The 20,781-nt window shown below is 45.2% G+C and overlaps 1 protein-coding gene across 1 annotated transcript in view; it reads left to right on the forward strand.

The window, feature by feature from the left end:
• Window positions 1-20,781, forward strand: part of ATP13A3 (ATPase 13A3) — a 201,444-nt gene that overhangs the window by 132,699 nt on the left and 47,964 nt on the right. Inside the window, exon 18 of the mRNA XM_040428333.1 lies at window positions 13,558-13,711. Coding sequence (XP_040284267.1) covers window positions 13,558-13,711 — 154 coding nt within the window. The remainder of the gene's footprint in view (window positions 1-13,557; window positions 13,712-20,781) is intronic.

The raw sequence follows: 20,781 nt of genomic DNA on the forward strand, positions 1-20,781 counted from the left end.
AATTTAGCCACTTGACATCTGATAAAAAAACTATGGTTCTCAGATTTGAGACACCAAAAAAAATTGTAAAAACAAAAATAATTTTAAAAAAGTATACAAGTTAGGTATCTCCGCGTCGGTAATAATCTCCTTTATAAAAATACCCCATGACCTAACCCCCCAGATTAACACTGTCCAAAAACAAAAAATTTCCATTTCAATCCGTTTTTTCCGTTAACAAAGCAGGGGTTAACAACGAAACAAAACTTTATATTTATTACCCTGATACTGCAGTTTACAGAAACGCCACATTTGTGGTCGTAAACTTCTGTATCACTAAAAGGCAGGGCGCAAAAAGAAAGGACCGACATGGTTTCTGGAAGGCCGGTTTTGATGGCCTTTTTTATTGACACCATGTCCCTTTTGAAGCCCCCCTGATGCACCCCTAGAGTAAAAATTCCCTACAAGTGACTCCATCTAAGAAACTACACCCCTCAAGGTATTCAAAACTGATTTTACAAACTTTATTAACCATTTGGGTGTTCCTCAACAGTTAATGGCAAATGGAGATGAAATTTCAGAATTTAAATTTTTGGTAACCTTGCCTCACAAAAATGTAATATAGAGCAACCAAAAATCATATGTACTCTAAAAATAGTCCCAACAAAACCGCCACCTTATCCCGTAGTTTCCAAAATGGGGTCACTTTTAGGGAGTTTCTACTCCAGGGGGGTTGATACAGGACATGGTGTAAATAAACCGGTCCATAAAAATCAGCCCTCCTAAAACCACACAGCGCTCCTTTCCCTCTACGCCCCGCCGTGTGGCTGTACAGTAGTGTACGACCACATATGGGCTGTTTCTGTAAACCGCAGAGTCAGGGCAATAAAGATACAGTCTTGTTTGGCTGTTAACCCTTGCTTTGTTAGTGGAAAAAATGGGTTAAAATGTAAAATTTGGCAAAAAAAATGAAATTCTCAAATTTCATCCCCATTTGCCAATAACTGTTGTGCAACACCTGAAGGGTTAACAAAGTTGGTAAAATCAGTTTTGAATACCATGAGGGGTGTAGTTTCTTAGATGGGGTCACTTTTCTGGAGTTTCTACTCTAGGGGTGCATCAGGGGACATGGTGTAAATAATCCAGTCCAGCAAAATCTGCCTTCCAAAAACCATATGGCGCACCTTTCCCTCTACGCCCTACTGTGTGGCCGTACAGTAGTTTACGGCCACATATGGGGTGTTTCTGTAAACGTCAGTCAGGGCAATAAAGATAGTCTTGTTTGGCTGTTACCCCTTGCTTTGTTAGTGGGGGAAAAAAGGTCAATTATGAAATTTTATCTCCATTTGCCATTAACTCTTGTGGAACACCTAAAGGGTTAACGAAGTTTGTAATATCAGTTTTGAATACCTTGAGGGGTGTATTTTCTACATTTTTGGGTGGTTTCTATTATTTAAGCCTCGCAAAGTGACTTCAGACCTGAACTGGTCCCTAAAAATTGGGTTTTTGAAAATTTCTGAAAAATTTCAAGATTTGCTTCTAAACTTCTAAGCCTTGTAGCATCCCCAAAAAATAAAATATCATTTCCAAAATGATCCAAAAATGAAGTAGACATATGGGGAGTGTAAAGTAATAACCATTTTTGGAGGTATTACTATGTATTATAGAAGTAGAGAAATTGAAACTTGGAAATTTGCAATTCTTTTTTACAAATATTTGCTAAATTTGGTATTTTTTTTTATTTAAAAAAAATGAATATTTTTGACTTCATTTTACCAGTGTCATGAAGTACAATATGTGACGAAAAAACAATCTCAGAATTTCCTGGATAAGTCAAAGCGTTTTAAAGTTATCACCACTTAAAGTGACACTGGTCAGATTTGCAAAAAGGCCTGGTCCTTAAGGTGTCCCAAAGGGGTTAAAGAACAGGATGTGTATATATTTTTATATTTTTTGTGCACTGGACTTTGACTTTGTTTATATTCCGGCTCAAGTTTTTGTAAAGTTGCAGTATGCAGGTAAACCGCTGTGCATTGCACATCTGCAGCCAGGATGTAAAATGTCCTGTATCATTAAGCATTTGTTATTGTTCAGGATTGGTCTGGTTACACTCTGTTTCCTACTTTGTTTCCGTGAGGCACTGTGATCGTACATGGTTAAAACCACAGGCATGAGTGGGAGGCTGGTGACCTAATGGTAAAAACATTCAGCTTTGGGAGAGGACAGATCAACATTAATAATGTTACTTGAATGGCCACATGGTAACCACACATTTCATAGGCTTGAGGAGAGAACTAAAAAAAGGTTTATTTTACGACCTATTACCAAGCAGAAATATCTGGAAAGATCTTAGAGATCTTTCCACCTCACTTTCTACATTGAGCTAGGATGTGATTCCTGAAGTCTAGTCTCTGTCTAATCTCTCAAAAATGGGTATACAATTGCAAGAAAAAGTATGTGAACCCTTTGGAATGATATGGATTTCTGCACAAATTGGTCATAAAATGTGATCTGATCTTCATCTAAGTCACAACAATAGACAATCGGTCTGCTTAAACTAATAACACAAACTCACAGATTGAACATAACCATGTTCAGGGGATTGTAGTAGAATGTGGTCATTTAAATAGGATTCACAGAAGCACCACTTTTCTAAAACATAACCTTTAATAATATAATGTTAAAAGCCAATACGCCCTTATAATCATAGAAAAGAAAAAATAATCGAAAAGAAAATCAAAACCTAATGTGAAGTTGCTATTCCAATGCCTAATGCTTGCAGGAAGGTAGGCAGACGTATTTTAGGCCTTGGATGGGGGCGATATCCCTAGTACTGGCCCTACTGGTCGCTGATCAAAACTGACCCCGATTTAACTGCAGTACTATCTGAGAACCCGGCTATTACTTAGACGTGGACGCAGTATAGGTGATACACTAGTCCACAGCCACCTAGAATCTCCAGAAATAAGCACATGGTTGTCACGTTTAAGTGCGGTAAATGCAAGGCTTGCACTTTTATAGTTCCAGGCAAAACCTTTACTAACAATTCAGAAGACCAGGTATTTTATACCCGCAGCTTTGCAAACTGTAACACCTCTGGAATTATCTATTTGGCTCACTGCGACTGCGAACTCAAATATATAGGGAAAACAAAAAGGATTTAAAAAAAAAAAAATCCTTGAACACTTTGGGGACATCCAGAACAGACTGGATAAACCCATCTCTAGTCACATATGGGCCAGTCATGCAGGGTCCACCAAGGCTATTCATTTTTCTATGATTTGAAGTACTCAAAATGTCCAAGAGGGGTGGAGATATAGACAAACTATCAAAACAAAGAGTCCAGATGGATTTTTAGGCTTAATACCGTTGCACCTGCTGGACTAAATGAATGCATTGAGTTTGCATATTTTCTATAAGGGGCCGCCTTTATCCTTGAATCGGGGATCAATTTATCATGGACATTGTATATAGTCCAACGAAGGTTGGCTGGGAGGTGAACCCCTCCAACTAGATCCTCATAATGCTCTAGCGGCTAGAGTCTAGCCAGTCGCCCTCATTGTAATTTATCAACAATCCATTAGCCTGGGATCTACATATTGATATACTAACAGGTTGCCCCAACAAGTCCCCCATCACATCAATATGTAGGGAATATTTTTTCCCACATATATAATCGTGACTATTTACAGCATAACATAGGTATCCATGGAGTTTGGGGTGCTCAGTGGGCTGTACCTATATGCCTGCTATAAAATATAAAGAAATACACCAAACTGACGATAAGATACTGATTTGGAACATATATAATCATAAGATATGGAGGAAATTATTTGTTTTATCCATTCATTAATATCGGCACCCTATTCTGCTCCTCCCTCTTGAGAACGGCTTAGCTGACCGGTCATGTGATGGGCAGTAGGGTCACGTGGGAGCGGCTGACATCAGACTGCACCCGGAAGTAGCGCTTAAAAGGTGAGAACGCCAGGAGCACTTTGATGCTATATCTGCCTGACATCCTAGCCACCGCTGCTCGTCTGGGTTATATCCACGCCCCCACTGAGAGCGCCCCCTGATATCGGAGGACACTGAAGGGTTGCCCTATCACATCCCTTGGGCACGCAAGTATCGCTGGCCATACCAGCACTCGTGAGATATTAATTTACACTATGTGCTTTACATGTTGACAACACAAGTGATTGATGGCCAATGATTTATTAGTGTTCATGGACATGTAGGCTCACTGAATTAGCTATAACAGTATATCTGTGTGCATTTCTGCTGTTCCATATATTCACACTATGGGTTCTATCGAATATATCTACAGGATTGCTCAGCCCAATAGAATGCTATTTATATATATATTTATTTATTTATTTATTTATTACGGGTGAATAAGTGAGGCACCCTGTGTTAACCCAGGCTCTGGATAGAAGTTTGCACACTTTCTGGCTCTAGCTAAAGTATTAGTCAATGGGTCCACTCATAGTCAGTACTCATAATAGCGACTATGCCTTTATCTGATATACACTAGCTTCTGCTTTACATTTGCGACCTGTTGAGTCATTTAGTAGTGTTACCAAGTAGTCATCACTCATAATAGTGATTGTTTTACTACTAGAAAAGAAGAATTGTGTATATATTGTATTTGGTTTGCTCAGGTGATTATCTTTGGTGATAGATACTTCTTAGTCTGATATGTCCCCTGATGAGCCTGACACCAACCAGGCGAAACGCGTAGGGATGATATAGGACACTTCTATGGACACTCCTTTCCAATGTTTCTATACTGTTTATTTTCACTAATTTTATAGGGTGGTTCCTGTCACCCCACCTGGGATTTTGTATGTTTGTTATTTTTGGTACTTATATTAGTCCAGGGCCAAATATTCCACATTGTTGGAATCCTTCCCGTGTTCGGGTCATCCGAGGGCTATTAGGAGGCACGAGACACAGGATCGCCCCTATCGGGGCGGCTATTCCGTTTGCAGGCAGGGTGGCAGCAATAGGGCCAGTACTAGGGATATTGCCCCCATCCAAGGCCTAAAATACGTCTGCCTACCTTCCTGCAAGCATTAGGCATTGGAATAGCAACTTCACATTAGGTTTTGATTTTCTTTTCGATTATTTTTTCTTTTCTATGATTATAAGGGCGTATTGGCTTTTAACATTATATTATTAAAGGTTATGTTTTAGAAAAGTGGTGCTTCTCTGAATCCTAAACTAAGAACACACAAATAATTAAATGTTACCATGTTTTTATTGAACACACCATGTAAACATTCACAATGCAGGTGGAAAAAGTATGTGAACCCCTAGACTAATGACATCTCCAAGAGCTAATTGGAGTGAGGTGTCAGCCAACTGGAGTCCAATCAATGAGATGAGATTGGAGGTGTTGGTCACAGCTGCCCTGCCCTATAAAAAAAAACACACACAAGTTCTGGGTTTGCTTTTCACAAGAAGCATTGCCTGATGTGAATTATGCGTCGCACAAAAGAGCTTTCAGAAGACCTACGATTAAGAATTGTTGACTTGCATAAAGCTGGAAAGAGTTCTAAAAGTATCTCCAAAACCCTTGCTGTTTATCAGTCCACGGTAAGACAAATTGTCTATAAATGGAGAAAGTTCAGCACTGCTGCTACTCTCCCTAGGAGTGGCCGTCCTGTAAAGATGACTGCAAGAGCACAGCGCAGACAGCTCAGTGAGGTGAAAAAGTATCTTAGAGTGTCAGCTAAAAACTTACAAAAGTCTCTGGCATATGCTAACATCCCTGTTAGCGAATCTACGATACGTAAAACACTAAACAAGAATGGATTTCATGGGAGGATACCACAGAGGAAGCCACTGCTGTCCAAAAAACCCATTGCTGCAGAGAAAAAGAGGCACAGCACACCAACATCAAAACCTCATCCCAACTGTGAAGTATTGGGGGGGGGGGGGGGGGCATCATGGTTTGGGGCTGCTTTGCTGCGTCAGGGCCTGGACGGATTGCTATCATTGAAGGAAAAATGAATTCCCAAGTTTATCAATACATTTTGCAGGAGAACTTAAGGCCATCTGTCCACCAGCTGAAGCTCAACAGAAGATGGGTGTTGCAACAGGACAACGACCCAAAGCATAGAAGTAAATCAACAACAGAATGGCTTAAACAGAAGAAAATACGCCTTCTGGAGTGGCCCAGTCAGAGTCCTGACCTCAACCCGATTGAGATGCTGTGGCATGACCTCAAGAAAGCGATTCACACCAGACCTCCCAAGAATATTGCTGAACTAAAACAGTTCTGTAAAGAGGAATGGTCAAGAATTACTCCTGACCGTTGTGCACGTCTGATCTGCAACTACAGGAAACGTTTGATTGAAGTTATTGCTGCCAAAGGAGGTTTAACCAGTTATTAAATCTAAGGGTTCACATACTTTTTCCACCTGCACTGTGAATGTTTACATGGTGTGTTCAATAAAAACATGGTAACATTTAATTCTTTGTGTTATTAGTTTAACCACTTAAGGACCACAGGTTTATACCCCCTTAGTGACCAGGCCCTTTTTTACAAATCGGCACTCCACAACTTTAGCGGTTTATTGCTCGGTCATGCAACTTACCACCCAAATGAATTTTACCTCCTTTTCTTCTCACTAATAGAGCTTTCATTTGGTGGTATTTCATTGCTGCTGACATTTTTACTTTTTTTGTTATTAATCGAAATTTACCGATTTTTTTTTTTGCAAATAAATGAAATTTTTCACTTTCAGTTGTAAAAAAAACGACATCCATATATACATTTTTCTCTAAATTTATTGTTCTACATGTCTTTGACAAAAAAAATATGTTTGGGTAAAAAAAAAATGGTTTGGGTAAAAGTTATAGCGTTTACAAACTATGGTACAAAAATGTGAATTTCCGCTTTTTGAAGCAGCTCTGACTTTCTGAGCACCTGTCATGTTTCCTGAGGTTCTACAATGCCCAGACAGTACAAACGCCCCACAAATGACCCCATTTCGGAAAGTAGACACCCTAAGGTATTCGCTGATGGGCATAGTGAGTTCATAGAACTTTTTTTATTTTTTGTCACAAGTTAGCGGAAAATGATGATTTTTTATTTTTTATTTTTTTCTTACAAAGTCTCATATTCCACTAACTTGTGACAAAAAATAAAAACTTCCATGAACTCACTATGCCCATCACGAAATACCTGGGGGTGTCTTCTTTCCAAAATGGGGTCACTTGTGGGGTAGTTATACTGCCCTGGCATTTTAGGGGCCCGAATGCGTGAGAAGTAGTTCAAAATCTGTAAAAAATGGCCGGTGAAATCCGAAAGGTGCACTTTGGAATGTGAGCCCCTTTGCCCACCTAGGCTGCAAAAAAGTGTCACACATGTGGTATCGCTGTACTCAGGAGAAGTTGGGGAATGTGTTTTGGGGTGTCATTTTATATATACCCATGCTGGGTGAGATAAATATCTCGGCAAAAGACAACTTTTCCCATTTTTGTTATACAAAGTTGGCATTTGACCGAGATATTTCTCTCACCCAGCATGGGTATATGTAAAATGACACCCCAAAACACATTCCCCAACTTCTCCTCAGTACGGCGATACCAGATGTGTGACACTTTTTTGCAGCCTAGATGCGCAAAGGGGCCCACATTCCTTTTTCGGAGGGCATTTTTAGACATTTGGATCCCAGACTTCTCACGCTTTAGGGCCCCTAAAATGCCAGGGCAGTATAAATACCCCACATGTGACCCCATTTTGGAAAGAAGACATCCCAAGGTATTCAATGAGGGCCATGGCGAGTTCATAGAATATTTTTTTTTTTTGCCACAAGTTAGCGGAAATTGATATTTTTTGGGGGTTTTTCCTCACAAAGTCTCCCTTTCCGCTAACTTGGGACAAAAATGTAAATCTTTCATGGACTCAATATGCCCCTCAGCGAATACCTTGGGGTGTCTACTTTCCGAAATGGGGTCACATGTGGGGTATTTATACTGCCCTGGCATTTTAGGGGCCCTAAAGCGTGAGAAGAAGTCTGGAATATAAATGTCTAAAAAATTTTACGCATTTGGATACCGTGAAGGGGTATGGTGAGTTCATGTGAGATTTTATTTTTTGACACAAGTTAGTGGAATATGAGACTTTGAAAATTCACAATAGTGGGTTGCTAAATTAATACTTAACATTTTATAGTATCAAAAAATTAAAATGATGGGCCCTTAGTATATAGAAAAAAATCTAGACTGAGTGCATAAGATACTACATACAACTCTCCGCTGGCAGATGCCAATCCAGAGAGAGGGGTGTGGACCAAAAAATGAGAAGGGATAGATATAAAGATAGTTTGAGAAGAAAGGATGCGTAGTAAGAGGGACACACTGCTGGGTCAATAACCCTAGAGGTCCCTTACCCTGACTCCTCAACACTCTATATAATCTACCACAGACCCTAAATGGCCCTGCCTAAACATGGACTGCCCAGCTTTGTCCGAAAGATAGAGTGTGGTCCCTATAACTAGGGGAAAACAGTCAAAATGAGAGAAAGGAGGGCAGTGTAGACTGACAAACAAAACATATAGCGACCTATAATTGAACAATGTAACTGTAACTATAGGTACGATGCTCAGGAATAGATGATAAGTCCCAAGTCAATTAGAAAAATGTCCCGACGCGTTTCCTTGAAGGTTAGCAAATCTTCAGGGGACTGAAACCTTTAAATGTATCCGTCACTGAGTTGGCTGAAATATAGATGTCACATTCAGTCAACTATATCAAGTTCTGCAAAAAGGTAGCTCTCAAGTATCAAAGATATAGCCACACAGGTAGTGTACAGAAATCTTGTCTTTTTACCAAAGAAGACTCAAGAGACCCCCTGTGTATCCACCTATTGCAGGGTCACAGACTCAAAAAACATTCAAGTGAAGGGGTCTCGAGTCACTTTGGTTCAAATGACTAAAGCAAGCCAGTGACCACCTGTTCCAGGGTCACTAGTTCAGTTCATCAATCATAAACAATATATCAAGTGACTAACTGTTCAAAAGTCACTTGAAATGTACAGTGTATCAATTGGACCACCAATAAAACTAAAGTCCGAATGTAAGACAATATATGTAGCCTGGTTTACACTCAAAAAGATGCTAAAAATAGCTGGCTCTCCAGTGTTGAAACGGCTTTACTGGTGTAGTATAATACCCCAGCAGGTAATCATAGGCCGTTCAACACAGTGTGCCAAGAAGCGCTGTGCAGCAAATGATATTTAATCGCACAATCAGCAAAGTACTTTGCCTAAAGGCACTGTGCAACATTGATGTTTGATCACACAGTCAGCAGAGTACTTATCTGTACAGTCATAGTGCTCCGACTGTCCACAGAGAGGTGCGGGTGTCACTCCTTGGCATTCCGCGTATAGCAGCTGCACCGAGGGTGAGTTCGCGGCTCATTTAAAAAGGCCGCCTTGTACCGCCCATTCTCCGCCCAGTGACGTCGTCACGTCAGCTGATCGGGTCACGTGACGACAGCACGTGAATGTTTACCGATCAGATGACCCGGCCGTGATGAGAGGCGCTAGGCAAATCATGCTGTCATGGCGACCGCAAACGCGACAACTATCTCCACACACTGGAGGCCTCGATCGCTCAGCTGTCAATCCAGCGGTCGCCATGGCTATAGCGCCGCCCCACTCACACAGGATTATTGGCGTCACAAAGGGCGGATTTGTTTCAATGTGTCAGTGAAGCAAGCAGGCTAAGCAGCCTCACCTGGCACTTTAAACAGTAGAAACTTATCTAAGGGATCAATGATGTCATTGATCACCAGATAGTAACATAGAGCTTATATGGCTGGATATTGATAATAATAACTGCGTCAATATTAACTATGGAATGCTTCCACAAATCAAAACAGCAATGACAACAAGCCAAAGGCGAGAGGGAGAGATGAGACAGGTAGGCGTTGTTTAAAGTACAGATGAGTAGTATATGGTGGTATCTATAAGACTGAGGCCTAGGGATCAATGTAGCTATTGAATGACAATTGTTCATTCAATCCCAAAGGAGCCACAGTCTGCAATTGGAAGATCCACCAAGTCTCCCTCTGTAAAATCCTCCTGTCCCAGTCTCCCCCTCGTCTTGGCCTCTGAACCATCTCTATTCCCATAAACTTGAGGTCAGATGTGTCGCCCCCATGTATAGTATTAATATGTGTGGCTATGGGTGTATCCCTGTCATTCCTGACGTCACCCAGATGTTCCCCAACCCGTCGACGGAGTTCACGGGTGGTTTTGCCCACATATTCAAGGCCACAAATACAGTTGGCTTTATATATCACGCCCCTTGTGCGGCAGTTCACAAAATGTCTAACCTTATACTCCGTACCAGTGACATTACTACAAAAAGAGCGTCCCTGTATAATATGAGGGCATGCCACGCAGCCTTTGCAGCGAAAACTACCAATAGGAGGCCGAAGCCAGATTTCTCTCACCTCCTGGTTCTCGCTGAAGTGGCTGCAGACCAGCCGGTCCTTTAGGCTCAAACCCCTGCGATATGTGACCTGTGCTGTCTCGGAGACCGCATTTTTTATATCAGGGTCAGAGACTTTGTAAGAAAAAAAAATAAAAATAAAAATTCCGCTAACTTGGGCCAAAAAAAGTCTGAATGGAGCCTTACAGGGGGGTGATCAATGACAGGGGGGTGATCAGGGAGTCTATATGGGGTGATCACCCCCCTGTCATTGATCACCCCCCCCTGTAAGGCTCCATTCAGACGTCCGTATGTTTTTTACGGATCCACGGATACATAAATCGGATCCGCAAAAAAACACATACGGACATCTGAATGGAGCCTTACAGGGGGGTGATCAATGACAGGGGGGTGATCAGGGAGTCTATATGGGGTGATCATCCCCCTGTCATTGATCATCCCCCTGTCATTGATCACCCCCCTGTAAGGCTCCATTCAGACGTCCGTATGTGTTTTGCGGATCCGATCCATGTATCAGTGGATCCGTAAAAATCATACGGACGTCTGAATGGAGCCTTACAGGGGGGTGATTAATGACAGGGGGGTGATCAGGGAGTCTATATGGGGTGATCACCCCCCTGTAAGGCTCCATTCAGACGTCCGTATGTGTTTTGCGGAACCGATCCATGTATCAGTGGATCCGTAAAAATCATACGGACGTCTGAATGGAGCCTTACAGGGGGGTGATCAATGACAGGGGGGTGATCAGGGAGTCTATATGGGGTGATCACCCCCCTGTAAGGCTCCATTCAGACGTCCGTATGTGTTTTGCAGAACCGATCCATGTATCAGTGGATCCGTAAAAATCATACGGACGTCTGAATGGAGCCTTAGAGGGGGGTGATCAGGGAGTCTATATGGGATGATCAGGGGTTAATAAGTGACGGGGGGGGGGGGGTGTAGTGTAGTGTAGTGGTGTTTGGTGCTACTTATTACTGAGCTACCTGTGTCCTCTGGTGGTCGATCCAAGCAAAAGGGACCACCAGGTAGCAGGTATATTAGACGCTGTTATCAAAACAGCGTCTAATATACCTGTTAGGGGTTAAAAAAAATCGCATCTCCAGCCTGCCAGCGAACGATCGCCGCTGGCAGGTTGGAGATCCACTCGCTTACCCTCCGATCCTGTGAACGCGCGCGCCTGTGTGCGTGCGTTCACAGGAAATCTCGGCTCACGCGAGATGACGCCAATCGGCGTTAGTGTGACCTGGGAGAGCCGCCGCAATGACGCCTTTCGGCGTTAGCGTGGCGGGAAGTGGTTAAACAGACTGTGATTGTCTATTGTTGTGACTTAGATGAAGATCCGATCACATTTTATGACCAATTTGTGCAGAAATCTATATAATTCCAAATGGTCCACATACTTTTTCTTGCAACTGTATGTCATCCACCGAACTAACAGGCGAATTAACTATATTAGTTTTGCTGCAAAAATAAGGGGGTTAGTCAGCACCTCCCAGTGCGCAGGTGCACGCTGCCATGGCAAAGACCTAGAGGGGGAAAAAAGAGACAATGCAGCAGCACTCTGCAAATCAGACAAAGTACAACAATGCTTACAAAAATTATGGTGCTAATACTACGCTTATTTATAAAAGCGAGATGCTTGGACAATGCATTTTGTACAAAACCATCTAAGCCCGTCTGCCGAACGTCAAGGCGATCTCTGTTAGACGGGTCCTAACACTAAATACTACCTGTTATGCGCCATAATGACCGCCATAAAATTCAGGGAGTGTTGGACCCACATGCATGTTGGATCCACTCTGCCTTTTTCCATTTTTTGTGCCAAAATGGAGCAAATTTTTGTGCCAAAATGGCCTCCATTACAAGGGATGCAGGTACCAACATGCATGCTGAGCCCACTCTATACCCTTCCTGGCGGTCATTATGGCGCATAACAGGTAGTATTTAGTGTTAGGACCCGTCTAACAGAGATCGCCTTGACGTTCGGCAGACTGGCTTAGATAGTTTTGTACAAAATGCATTGTCCAAGCATCTCTCTTTTATAAATAAGCGTAGTATTAGCACCATAATTTTTGTAAGCATTGTTGTACTTTGTCTGATTTGCAGAGTGCTGCTGCATGGTCTCTTTTTTTTCCTCTAAGTCTTTGCCATGGCAGCGTGCACCTGCGCACTGGGAGGTGCTGACTAACCCCCTTTTTTGCAGATTTACAATGCTGGAGATGTGGCACTCTAGCGAGTCGTGCACTCCTGATTAGCCTGTCTGCACCATAGGCTGATTTTAATTATTTTCAGTATAAAGCTGTAGCCTGCTCTCACTACATTCATTGGAAGCTGTCTAGCACCAGGAAGGTTATAGAGTGGGCTCGGCATGCATGTTGGTACCTGCATCTCTTGTAATGGAGGCCATTTTGGCACAAAAAATGGAAAAAGGCAGAGTGGATCCAACATGCATGTGGGTCCAACACTCCCTAAATTTTATGGCGGTCATTATGGCGCATAACAGGTAGTATTTAGTGTTAGGACCCGTCTAACAGAGATCGCCTTGACGTTCGGCAGACGGGCTTAGATGGTTTTGTACAAAATGCATTGTCCAAGCATCTCGCTTTTATAAATAAGCGTAGTATTAGCACCATAATTTTTGTAAGCATTGTTGTACTTTGTCTGATTTGCAGAGTGCTGCTGCATTGTCTATATTAGTTTTGCTGTCACGTATGCAGTGCAGGTGTACCTCACACCAAAAATGGGAATATGTCACCCACCGAACTAACAGACGGATTAACTATATTAATTTCCTGTCACATATGCAGTGCACGTGTATCTCACACAAAAAATGGATATATGTCACAGGCCGAACTAACAGATTAACTCTGTAATCAAGTGGTTATGGCGTATCTAGTTTAGTTCATTTGCAAAACATAAGTATTAATAAATTCAAAGTTTAATTTACACTCCATGCTCTGAGTGTGAAACTGGAAGGGGATTGGCTCGTACGATGACACCACTTCAGATATGTACAAAGTGACCTCTTTTCTGGAGCTTTAGTGTTGGTGATCTTGGGTAATGATGTCTAAAGATATTTAATATTTTATTCCCTCTGATTCACCTGCAGACCTCATATGAAATCGGAATCGTGCGGCAGTTTCCTTTCTCTTCAGCTCTGCAGCGAATGGCAGTGGTTGCCAAAGTATTAGGAGAAAAACGCATGGATGCCTATGTGAAGGGCGCCCCAGAAGTGGTAGCTAGCCTTTGCCGATCAGAAACGGGTAAAATTCAAATTCTTTTCTAGGCAAAAAAAAACAAAAACTATCATTCCATTATAAAGCCACATTAGGGGAGGAATCTAGTCTAATCTAGTAATCTGTTGTAGATGTATTTGTGACATATGATGATGTTTTGAATGCTCTGCTTAGATTTCCAGTAACAGAAATCTCAGAGCGGTGTCTAGAGGCTAGGCGTCCTCTAGAGATTGCATTCAGGATACAATGTATCCATCCGTCATACAGCAGAGGATATGCATGTCCGATGAGCTGACAGGTTTTGCTTCCAAATGCAGAAATAATTTTTCTCGTACTTTTTTCCATTGGGGGACACAGACCATGGGTATAGCTTAGAGGTATTAGTATGAGGGACACTATGCAAATATAAAAGAGAGCTCCTCCTCTTCGGGCTATACCTTCAGGCTCCACCAGGAGGAACTCAGTCTTTGCTTAGTGTCTGGTGAAGGAGGATGACACTTATTGATTCTACTCCTTTTTGTTATTTTCTTTCTAGAGGGGGACACAGGTCGGCATTGCGCCTTCCTGGTCCCCCGTGGAGTGCCCGCCGCAGTCTGTTGGACGCTGCCTGGCTGCCTCCATTTTCCCCCAAGAAGACAAGCGGATCCGGGCTCGACCTGTTAGCTCCGGCATCCCACCAGCTCCTGGGTCACCTGCTGCTGCCTTCCATCCAGAGCATTGTACTCAGGGGGCGGAGCCTCTGCGCTTCGCTCTAGCATCTGCCGCCGCTTGCTGAGAAGCTCCTCATTCGTGTGGCTGCTCCCTGCTCCTCTCTGGTCTGTGCTGTTGCCTGGGTGGTAGGACTTTTTTAGCCTTATAATTCTGATTGCCATCATGCCTAAGCCTGGGGCCCCCCTTAAGTCTGCCAAGACCTCTTCTCGGACCACAATTGAGTCCTGTAAGGAGTGTTCTCTGACACTTTCGGTCTCTGGTATCTGTGCCTCCTGCCCTGCCCCTGGACGGATCATCCTTCTCTTGCCCAGTCCAGTTCCCCCCCTGTCCCTGCGGAGCCTGCGGTTCCCGCTTGGGCATCTGCCATGTCCAGTGCGGCCGCTGATTTGGCCTTAGTCGCCAAGGCAGCCATGTCTTTTATGGAAATATGGCAGTTTCCAGTCCTGTGGCGCCAACCACTCTATCTCCTATCAGTGGTTCCCGCAGAGGAGGCCTGACTACTAAGAGGCAGCGTGAGCGGCAGCATCCCTACTTGGATGACTCAGTTTCCCCCCCTCGCCTAGAGGCGCGTTCGGACGACGTTCCCCTTCCCCCGGGAGCGCAAGCCTGAAGGGGACGAGGTCATGGAGCGGGACCCCTCGCCTAAGCTCTCCACCATGGTGGCTGACTTAGTGGCAGCGGTCCGAGACACTTTTAATCTCCAAGGGGATTCTCCTCCTTCCACTAGTCCGGAGTTTGCCCTTTTTCCATCCAAGAAGCCGGAGGCTGCCGCGTTTCCGGTCTATGAGGAATTATCCGCGATCATATCCAGGGCCTGGGACCGTCCTAATCAAAAGTTCTCTGCCACCAAACGCATGGATACGCTTTATCCTTTTCCGGCTGACAGTGTGGAGAAGTGGTCTTCTCCCCCCAAGGTCGATCCCCCGGTGGCCAGATTAGCCAAGAACACGGCCCTCCCTGTCTTAGACGGCTCCTCTTTGCAGGACGCTGTAGACAGGCGCATAGACTCTTTCCAAGTCCATTTTCTCACTGGCAGGCACGTCCCTGCGACCTGCCTTTGCCTCAGCATGGGTGGCCAGAGCCCTCTCGGTGTGGTTGCAGCGCCACCACCAAGACCTGGCGGAACTTGATGCGTCTACTGACACTGTATTTGGTTCTCCAGATGTCTCAGGCTTCTAAGTTCCTTTGCGAAGCTTCCATGGACATTGCTTCCCTCTTTGCCCGCATGTCAGCCATCTCGGTCATTCAGCGCAGAGAGGTCTGGTTAAAGGTGTGGGACGCCGACGCCTCTTCCAAACGTTCCCTCGCTAATCTCCCCTTTGGGGGTTCCAGACTTTTTGGGGCTCAGCTGGACGAGTTCATCTCTGCCGCCACTGGGGGCAAGAGCACTCATCTTCTTCAACCCAGGTCCAAGCGCACTTTTCGGACCAGGTCCTCCGGCTCCCGGTACCAGTCTTTTTGTCGCTTCTCGTCTAGTAGGACGTCGCCTGCTTCCTCCGCTGGGGGGGTCTCAGGACTCCTGCAAAAAGCCCTCCTTCAAGCCCCAGCCTTCCTGGCGCCAGAGGACACAGTCGGCCCGCCCTGCTGCTCCCAAGCAGTCTTCCGCATGAAGGAGCGCCCCCACCCCTTGTGGTGGGGGGCCGCCTGCTCTCTTATCAGCAGATTTGGAGGGCTCATGTTCAGGACGCATGGGCTCTAGAAATTGTAACATCAGGTTACTCGCCGCCGGAACATTTTTTTCCCTTCATGCGTTCCGTGGGATCCGGCCCGAGCCTCGGACCTCTTGATGGCAGTTTCCTCCCTTCTGGACCGGGGTGTTATTACCCCAGTTCCCCCAGAGGAACAGGGCACAGGTTTCTATTCAAACTTGTTCGTGGTCCCAAAGAAGGAGGGGTCGGTGCGTCCAATCCTGGATCTAAAGCTGCTCAACAAGTTTCTGCACGTGTGGAGGTTTCGAATGGAATCCCTCCGCTCCGTTATTGTTTCTCTTCTTCCAGGGGAGTTCCTCGCGTCCGTAGACTCCTATCTGCATGTCCCAATCGCAGAATCTCACCAACGATTCCTGCGCTTCGCCATTTGTGGCCGGCACTATCAGTTTGTCGCCCTTCCTTTCGGGTTAGCGACCACCCCTCGGGTCTTTACCAAAATCCTAGCGCCGCTCATGGCGCTTCTTCGCACCAGGGGCATTCCTTTGCTACCCTACCTGGACGACATCCTGATAAAGGCCCCCTTGCTTCCGCAGGCCGAGGACAGCGTCCGGATCACTGTTTAGACTCTGGAACAGTTCGGCTGGCTGATCAACTTCCCAAAGTCCTCTCTCCTCCCGTCCCAGAAGCTCTTTCTGGGGATGGTTTTGGATACCTTGGCCGCCAAAGTGTTTCTTTCAGTCGCCAAGTCCTCCCAGATCCAGGGGGCAGTGTCGCACCTGCTGCGCTACCGTGTCTCTCCATCCGGGAGTGCATGCGGGTCCTGGGTCTTATGGTAGCCTCTTTCGAGGCCGTACCATATGCCCAGTTTCATACTCATTCGCTCCAACAGGAGATCCTTTCCCTCTGGGACAAGACCTCTCGTGGTCTGGACGCTCGCATCCGCCTGTCTCTGCGGGTTCGTGCGGCTCTTCCCTGGTGGCTGTCCCCTATGAACCTGACGTCGGGAAGATCTTTCCTCCCGTTCTCCTGGACGATCGTCACCACCGATGCCAGCCTTCTGGGATGGGGCGGCGTTCTCCTGTCCTGCACGGTTCAGGGGGTTTGGTCGGAGGCGGAATCTCGCCTCCCGATCAACATCCTGGAGCTGAGATTGATTTTCCACTCCCTCTCCCATTGGACTCCCCTTACCGGCCGCCCGGTAAGGATTCAGTCGGACAATGCCACGGCTGTGGCTTACATAAACCATCAAGGCGGGACCCGCAGCCGGGCGGTGATGCAGGAGGTGAGAAGAATTCTGCTGTGGGCGGAGTCTCACGTTCTGGTGTTGTCAGCGGTATACATTCCAGGAGTAGACAATTGGACAGCAGACTTTCTAAGCCGCAACAAGGTGGATCCAGGCGAGTGGTCTCTGCATCCGGAGGTATTCGAAGAAGTCTGCCGCAGGTGGGGCCGCCCGGATGTGGACTTGATGGCGTCCAGGCTCAACAACAAGCTCCCGGTGTTCCTGGCTCGCGTCCGGCATCCGAAGGCGTACGGGGTGGACGCGCTAGTGTCTCCGTGGCAGGACTTCAGCCTCCTCTATGTCTTCCCTCCACTTCCTCTGCTGCCGAAGGTTCTACGCAAGATCGAGGCGGAAAGGATTCCGACCGTTCTCATCGCCCCGGATTGGCCTCGCCGCGCATGGTTCTCGGACGTGGCTCAGATGCTGGCGGACGCCCCATGGCCTCTTCCCGACAGAGAAGATCTACTGTCTCAGGGCCCACTCTTCCACCGGAATTTACAGTCACTTTGTTTAACGGCGTGGCTGTTGAAACCGCCATCCTGAAGAGGAGGGGGTTCTCGGATTCGGTGATTAGAACCATGATCAGAGCAAGGAAGCCGGCTTCCTCCTGCATTTACCATCGTACCTGGAAGGCCTTCCTTGCCTTTTGTGAGAACTCAGGTTTTCCTCCCCTTCGTTTTTCCATCCTGATGGTACTCTCGTTACTTCAGTCCGGACTCGAGATGGGACTGTCGCTGAGCTCCCTGAAGGGTCAAGTTTCGGCTCTGGCCGTCTTTTTTTCAGAGGTCCCTTGCTCTCCTGGGTCCTGTGAAGACTTTTCTTCAAGGGGTGGCACATTCGGTCCCTCTGTACATCCCCCCTTTACCTTCTTGGGATCTCAACTTAGTCCTGGGCGCCCTCCAGTCGGCCCCCTTCGAGCCTCTGAGGGAGGTTTCCCTGACTTTTCTCACCTGGAAAGTGGTCTTCCTTGTGGCCATAACTTCCATCAGGCGGGTCTCGGAGCTGGCCGCACTTTCCTGCCAGGAGCCTTTTCTGGTTTTTCACCAGGATAAGGTGGTGCTCCGTCTGGTTCCCTCCTTTTTGCCCAAGGTGGTCTCTCCCTTCCACCTTGACGAGGATCTTGTCCTGCCCTCCTTTTGTCCTTCTCCGGCAACTCCAAGGAACGCGCTCTCCATTCCCTGGATGTCGTCCGGGCCCTGAAGGTGTATCTTACGGCTACTGCCTCCGTCCGCCGTTCAGACTCCCTCTTTGTGATCCCCGAGGGACCTCGTAAGGGTCTGGCGGCCTCCAAGGTCACTGTGGCGCGATGGATCAGCTCGGCTATCTCCGCGGCTTATCGCGCTCGTGGTAGGATTCCCCCAGCTCGGATTACCGCTCACTCCACTAGGGCGGTGGGAGCTTCCTGGGCAAGGCGCAATTGTGCCTCTGCGTCTCAGCTGTGTAAGGCGGCCACCTGGTCGTCCTTACATACTTTTACGAAGTTTTATCAGTTACATTCGCTGGCTTCGGCTGATGCTGTCTTTGGCCGCAGGGTTTTGCAGGCTGTGTTTCCTGTTTGACCGTTGGACGTTCCTCCTGGCGGTGTTGATATTTTTATCCACCCCATGGACTGCTTTGGGACATCCCATGGTCTGTATCCCCCAATGGAAAAAAGTACGAGAAAAGGAGATTTTTTGTGAAACTCACCTGTAAAATCTTTTTCTCGTCTTTTCCATTGGGGGACACAGCTCCCACCCATTCTGCCTGTTGCAGGAGGGTTTTCAGTTCAGTGCTGTTTGTGATTGGACCTCATGGGCTTTGGTCCGATGGCTTCCATTATTTTTTTTTATTTTTTCTTGTCTCCTTCTCTTACTGCTTTTGCAACGCCTGAGTTCCTCCTGGTGGAGCCTGGGGGTATAGACCGAGGAGGAGGAGCTCTCTTTTTATATTTGCATAGTGTCCCTCCTACTAATACCTCTAAGCTTTACCCATGGTCTGTGTCCCCCAATGGAAAAGACGAGAAAAAGATTTTACTGGTGAGTTTCACAAAAAATCTCCTTTTTTTTTTTTTTTTTGTGTTTGTTAAATATACTCGTGATGTGCCAGAGAGATGTTCCAGTAGCAATATTATTATTAGTATGTTCCTTTTATTCATGTTCTTCATTTGGCTATCAACTGCAAATCAATTTTTTTTTTAACTAAATGAGCGCTCCTATAGGTGACTGGATAACCTTTTTTCCTCATGTTCTGTATAGAAGTCTCTGCTGTCTTTTGAGATGAAACGTAACTGTCATTTCGAAGCTTTTGACATTTTATAGTGACGTTGTAGGTTTTGATCAGTATGGTTCCAGATGCTGAGACCCCTACTATTCGCGAAATAGTTAAAAAAAAAAAAAAAAAAAGCACTGTCTCGTCTTGGACATTCTATTCAACTCATCTTCAGCACTTTTATCTCCTCGTTTTAGGAATCAGTGGTTTGTCTTTGCACCCATACCAATAAAAACTGATATGTCTAACGTTTTTTGAAATGAGTTACACTGAAATGTAAATCTACTGGCAGCGGAATACATCATCCACTACTACCAGTTATAGTTAACAGCAGTTCCTTTTTTTTTTTTTTTTCTTAGATGACAAAATACACAATAGTAGTTTAAAGCGGACCTTTATTCTAAAACGAATATTTTCTTCTGTAATATGCCTACTTCAGATGCCATCACACTTTCTTTTTTTTTTTTCTTTTTTTTTTTTTTTTCTTGGCCTCCCTATGCTGCAGCATTGCCTCCTGCTCTGTTCAGTCTTGATTATAATGCTGTCCTATTGTTGTGGACCTCATCACAGCCAAGGAGAAGACATGCTGTTCTCTGAAAGTTTACTAAATCTCACGAGAACAGCATATGGAAGCAAGTAATTCCTGTTAGACGTCATTTGGACCAGACAAGAAGACTCAACAGGCAGAAGAGAAGAGGAACTGACAATCTGAGCCCCGGTTCTTTGGTTCCTCTTCTCTTCTTCCGTCGTCTTGACTGGTCACAATAGCGTTGGTCAGGAAATACTTGCTTTTATAGGCAGTTCTCAGATTTGGTACATCTTTGCGAGAACAGCTTGTATTCTCCCCTGCTGTGAAGCAGTCCACGGTGAATGAACAGCATCACAACCAAGGAGAAGATGCTGCCCACTGAGGAGAGCAGAGATCTCCTACTCCCTATATCTTTGCAACTAATTTGCATATTGTGTGCCAGAACAGGGGGTGGGGGGCAATGCAGCACAATGGAGGGGGCCAATCTGAAAAAAAAAAACTAAAAAAAATATAGCAATGGCATCTGCTGTAGTCGCCGTAATCAGAAGGTAGTTTTGGAATTAAAAAAATTTGGTGACAGGTTCTTTTTTAATTTTTTTTTTTTTTTTTTTTTTTTTAACCTTGGAAAAGATAACTATCTTTAAAATCAGTATACAATTTTACATATGTTACATATTTT

The sequence above is a fragment of the Bufo bufo genome, chromosome 4, assembly GCF_905171765.1.
Source record: "Bufo bufo chromosome 4, aBufBuf1.1, whole genome shotgun sequence".
NCBI lineage: Eukaryota > Metazoa > Chordata > Amphibia > Anura > Bufonidae > Bufo > Bufo bufo.